We start from the raw sequence: 6,000 nt of genomic DNA on the forward strand, positions 1-6,000 counted from the left end.
TTCCAGCTACTCAGAAGGCTGAAACTGGAGGATCGCTTGAGCACAGGAGGTTGAGGCTGCAGTGAGCTGTGATCAAACCACTGTACTCCAGCCTGGGGGACAGAAGACCCTCGCAAAAAAATTATTTTCAAAAGTGCAAACTGAAAATTTGGGTGAAAATATGAAAAACCACATCCATTACAAGGAACTAAGTTTAACATAACCCCTAAATGGCCCTATGATTTTCATTAGAAAAGTGTACTTGATTTAAACAAAACTAAACAGGTAATATCATTCACACAAGTTTTTCACTCTTTTATAGCGTTTCAATATTCTTCTCATTACCAGAGTTATCTTATATACCTGAATGTTATGTTGCAAAAAAAAAAAAAAAAAAAATTAAAGGCCAGGCGCGGTGGCTCAAGCCTGTAATCCCAGCACTTTGGGAGGCCGAGACGGGCGGATCATGAGGTCAGGAGATTGAGACCATCTTCGCTAACGCGGTGAAACCCCGTCTCTACTAAAAAAAAAAAAATACAAAAAACTAGCCGGGCGAGGTGGCAGGCGCCTGTAGTCCCAGCTACTCGGGAGGCTGAGGCAGGAGAATGGTGTAAACCCGGGAGGCGGAGCTTGCAGTGAGCTGAGATCCGGCCACTGCACTCCAGCCTGGGCGACAGAGAGAGACTCCGTCTCAAAAAAAAAAAAAAAAAAAAAAAAATTAAAAAGTAAACCATTAAAAAAAGCCCAAATATTGTATTATTTACATGTGATTACGGAAAACATTTCCAAATGGTGTAGTTTTTCTAAATAATGCAATTTTTCCAACACTTTATACTTAGTGTATACAAAAATGCTAATTATCTAGAACTCATTTTCTAGTAGAGTAACATTATACATGAAATTACCTACATGTCCTAATGATTCTAAAGTATTCATAGAACCACTGTGTATTTTTAACTTACGCTGGGTGACTATTTTAAATACAAACCTACTCCATAATGTGATCTTTCCAAAGTAACAACAGCTAAAGGATCTTATATACAATCTGAGAATGCATTATTATAACTAAATTTGTAGGGAACTGCTTATGACTTAGTTACATTTAAGAACAAAGTTCCTGATAACTTTATATTCATGCAGATAAGTGAAATACTGTAAAAAAAAAAAAAATAGTATTTCTTTCCCCACAAAGAAGCAAGCAAACAAAAATAAACTAAAAGTGATTATCTGGTAAAAATTCAGTATAAAGACAGAGAGTAAGAGCTGCTTGGCTAACTTAGAAATTAAATTTACTTAAATGTCTACCTTAAAATGTCTAAGGTATAGGAAACATCTTCAGGTTTTCAATTCAGGACAAATGTTTAATTTGCTTCTCCATCAAAAAAGACACACAATATTTTCTAAACAGAGAAAATAAGCTATAAATTGAATATTGAAAATTTTAAAGTATTTCAAATAACTGATTAAGAATGTGTTGTATACATAAAACAATTGTTTAACAGTAAGACTTTGTATTAGTAAGCTGCACAACAGACAGAAGTTTATTCCTCCAACTATGAAGTACTTGTTTCTGGGCATCCAAATTTTCATATACCTTGAAGTGGGCATTGATGCTGTAAATGTAATCCTAAAATAATTTATCTTCCTTCAAAAATCTCTGCCATCGTGACTTTACATACCACACACATACAAAATACCTGGAAATAATTCAAATGTATAACAATAGGTGTATGTCATACATAAGAATACTATACAGTTTAAAAAGAAAACTAGATCTACATTGTTAACATGAACAAATATTCAAAATGAATGTGTGAAAAATGCAAGCTGCAGAATACATGTAAAGAGTACGATATCAACTGTGTAAAGTTTAAAAACACACAACAGACTACATATTATTTATGGATACATACATATGCAGAAAAGGTATAAAAGCATGTACACAAAGAATACACATCAACTTCAGAATAGTGGTTACCTATGTAGGGGATGGCAAATGTAAAGAACGGGATGGATACAAACAAGCTTTAACTCTATCCATAATGTTCAATATTACAAAAATATTTGAAACAAATATGGCATAACGTTAACATTGTTAAATCTGGTGGTGTTACAGCAGACACCCATTATTCTCTGTACTTTTCAATTTTAATATATTTCATAATAAAAACATTCACAGAATAAAAAAAGCTCGAATCACTGCTACCATTTTCAGATTAATCAGGCATGCTAAAACACAACACACATTTTCTTTCTCAAATAAGACAATAAATATTAACAGAAGATGTTACATAATTGGCAATGTACACTTTTATAAAGTATCCATTGATTACTATATTAAAAATACACAATTAAACAGCAGGATTTAATGCTTCCACTTCAAAACCTCTACCTTTACTTGAGTCAAAGGATTAAATTTCACACCACAAACAGGCTTTCCTTGCTTTAAGAATATCCCTTTGAATTTTGTTTTATGTCATTTCCTTTAAACATGATTCAGAATAAAAGGTTTCGTGTACAAGGTATAGAAGAGACTTGACTAACTACAGTTAAATACTAATAAATACATCTTAGAATAAACCGACAGTGGCTCAATCCAAAAATGGTAATGATCACCAGTACAAAAACTTTCACTTTTCATTCTGAAACTTTTAACCTGCAAGAGAAATACACATGATCTCTGTTCACCAAATATGTTTTTTTCTTGTCAGGAAAGTTTTCCCACCTTTGTCAGATTAATACTTCCTTGATCACAGATGAAGTCTTTCAAATTAAAGATAAACAACTACTTGCCTGTTGTTTCTGATATGCAGTATTTGGATTTATCTTTGATTCCAAGAGTAGTGATCCTGAAAGATAAAAAATAATATATAATAAGTCTCAGATGATAAAACGCTGAAAAAAATAAGAATACACATTAAAGTCGGGCACGGTGGCTCTCGTCTGTAATTCTAGCACTTTGGGAGGCCGAAGCGGGCAGATTACGAGGTCAAGAGATCCAGACAATCCTGGCCAACATGGTGAAACTGTCTCTACTGAAAATACAAAAATTAGCTGGGAGTGGTGGCACGTGCCTGCAGTCCCAGATATGCGGGAGGCTGAGGCAGGAGAATCGCTTGAGAGAGAGAGAGGAGGCAGAGGTTGCAGTGAGCCCAGATCACGCCACTGCACTCCAGCCTGGCAACAGAGCAAGACTCTGTCTCCAAAAAAAAAAAAAAAAAAAAAAAAAAACACATTAAAAAAACATACACCACCCCCAAACTTTTCATGTCTTCTTACCCAGCTGGATATCTTAATAAAATGTATTCAAATTCACATTTTCTCTCCAAATCCAGGCTTCAAATTTAATCTAAAATATTTCACCCTATTCCCATACACCCTTAAAGAAAATATTCATCTAAAACCAACATTCAAACCAAGGAATAAGGAGACTAGATGACTATTAAAATTTTATTGAAATAAAAATTTTAAGGTCTAAATGACCACTTCAAGCCATTCTTTTTAACAAAAGTTGTTTTATTGCATTCCCAGTTTAACAAATAATGCAAATTACAAAACAAAATCATGACAGGGATTAAATACTTAGTGTAGAAATTACAGTGCTGCATTTATCCTTTTCTCGTGAAGAACAAAAGAATACCTTCTGTAGAAATAAGTGATAACTATTTAAAATAAAAGGGAACGAGCAAGAATACAAAATATGTCAAGAATAAACCTAAGATTATTTTTCTAACTGCCCATATCAGTTGTTCAAATCAAGTGCAGATTACACTATAAAAGGCATTTTAATTACGGCTCTACATTTTGTAATTTAAAATACTTCACATGACTACAATAAACAAAGAATACAGCAGTTTACAACCCGCTCTGGTGTCCCAACTTGCTTAGGTTGTAAGGCATTCACTTTCTCATAGCGCCTTCTACATAGGCAGCCCGAAGAAATCCCAGACTAAAGATTTATGTGCTTGTGTGTCCATGTATCGTGGCAACAGTCAGCAATACAGCCAGGAAAAGGTGCCTTTTGGTTTTCCCCAACACCTGTCGACTGCGGCACCTGGTTAGTACAACTGTTTTTTTTTTTTTTTTAACGAAACTCGGAAAGAAAAGTTTCGCTAAACCGTTTGTACTACACGTATAATGGATAAGAAAATAAAGGAATAAACGGGGAGGAGGGTGTCAGCTCCTAGGGCGACATCAGTACCTGGTCTCTCACTACTTCCTCCCTTCTCTCACACTCTCCCCTCTTTAAAAGAGGAGGGACTGAAAAGGAAGGAGTCCAATCCTTAAGAGGGATGGGAGGCGGACAGAGTCTCGGTCTCTGAGGATAAGTCCAGTCAAAAGTACAGTAGTTTGTTTTTGCCGTACACAAGAGTCAGCTCAGAACCAACGCGCTGTCCCGAAGTGGTAGCAACGGTAACGGGCCCAGGGCCCTAAACCCCAGGCTGTGCCCGGGTCAGAGGCACTATCCCCTATTCTACGGTTCCGATAACCTTACCGTCGGACTCTGCCCGAACGAGCAGCGACATCCCCTTGAGCTCCTCCACGTAAGTGGAGGAGACGTGCCCGGTGCCTCGGTCGTCCCATTGCCGGTCTTCGTTCAGGGTATAGACCTTCACTCGCCGCCGCGTATCCGACATGGTGGCTGCTGTCTCCACCGCTCCAGCCGCCGCCTCCTCGCTCACCTCGTCCGCGCCCCTCACTCTTGGGAGACGGTAGAGGCAGTAGTGGTGGCGGCGGCCCCGGAGAGGCCCGAATTCACCATGGCTTCAAAGGTTCAGCCGCGAGAACGGGTGACAAGAGCCACTGAGACCCTCCGCCCGGAGGCCCGGTTACCTCTCACTTCACCCCCTCATACACCCACCCTCCCGTCCCTTTGCCCCACAGGGCTCGCTCGCTCTCCCGCCGCCGCCGCGGTAACTACTACAGATCCGCCATCTTGTAACCCGACTCTCTCTGCCTTTCTCTTCCTCCTCCAGCAGGCTCGCACGGGCTGTCCTAGCAGGGGCTACGGCGGCCGACAAGTCCCATGAACAGCACCTCCGCTTCTGCACGCGCTTCCCAGGCCGGAGTGCTCGGCGCTCTCGCGAGGAGGGTACCCGACCAGGGCGGGAGGACTTCAGCGAGACTTCCTCCTCTTTCGGCCCCGCCTTCTGGCGCGGGGTCGCAATTGGGCGGGAGGTTCTCGCGATCTCCCGGTCCCCGCTTGAGCCGCGAGAGGCCGCTAGGTGGAAGGCTACTTCGTCGGGTTGTTGGTTGGCTGGCAACAGGGTTTGACGTTCCGAGCGACTCAGCTCTGAGGAAAAAGCAAAGCAAACCGGGGAAGTACGTAGCCTTGAAGCGGAGTAACCAGGGACAGAAAGGAAGGAAAAGTGTTTTCATACCTTGACGGAAGGAAGCTCACTCCGTCCGCCTGAGGGGGGAAAAAAAAAGTTTAAACCTTTCTGTGAAAAAGAAAAAACGTGGAGCCCTTTCAGCCGAATGGAAGCTCACTAAACCTCGTTATGGAGTCTGTTACAATTAAGCATTTGCCCAGGAATTGTCTGTGGACACGACTCTCCAGGCATTTCGTGCAAAAGTGTGTTGACGAATTCCTGTTTTCCGCAGAGCGCCTCACTGTTAAGGCTCTTAGTAGCTGACGATTGAAAAGCACATTTTCCGCTTCATGAAAATACAGTGTTCTTCTTCTTTTTGTAACCTTGCAAAGTAAATCTGCAGATAAGTTTAGGGAAGTGGCGGGGAGCTACTTTCCTAACACATCTGTGATTTTTTTGATATTTCTGAGTTTCTCGTGGGCATTTCCTGGGTTCTCTATAGGGGTATTCTGCGTTGAATAAGGGAAGGAGGAATTCTCTCTGCATTGAGGTTATTATCGCACATTGTGCGGTGGATATAGTCACGCGCTGGGTCGTAGTAGCGTGTCGTTTATTTCAGTACCAGCTTGCTCTTGGTAGAATCCCTTTATTCGTTTTGTTGTTTTTGATAGTCTCCTCTCTGCCGCCCAGGCTGGAGTGCAATGGCGCG

At 40.7% G+C, this 6,000-nt stretch overlaps 1 protein-coding gene across 8 annotated transcripts in view; it reads right to left on the reverse strand.

Annotated features, from left to right (window-relative positions):
• Positions 1-4,940, reverse strand: part of PPP4R3B (protein phosphatase 4 regulatory subunit 3B) — a 72,453-nt gene extending 67,513 nt beyond the window's left edge. For 5 of the 8 annotated variants that reach the window (XM_023228266.1, XM_023228265.1, XM_023228263.1 and 2 more), the window contains exons 1-2: positions 4,475-4,669; positions 2,773-2,828 (exon numbers count right to left, since the gene is read on the reverse strand). In XM_023228266.1, the coding sequence (XP_023084034.1) occupies positions 2,773-2,828; positions 4,475-4,616 (198 nt within the window). In that variant the 5' untranslated portion in view covers positions 4,617-4,669. Of the gene's footprint in view, positions 1-2,772; positions 2,829-4,474 lie in introns of all 8 variants that reach the window. The other 3 variants (XM_023228262.1, XM_023228267.1, XM_023228264.1) reach the window with 3 other exon arrangements.
• Positions 4,941-6,000: the final 1,060 nt, after the last annotated feature.

This window comes from Piliocolobus tephrosceles, chromosome 15 (assembly GCF_002776525.5).
Source record: "Piliocolobus tephrosceles isolate RC106 chromosome 15, ASM277652v3, whole genome shotgun sequence".
In the NCBI taxonomy this organism is placed as follows: domain Eukaryota; kingdom Metazoa; phylum Chordata; class Mammalia; order Primates; family Cercopithecidae; genus Piliocolobus; species Piliocolobus tephrosceles.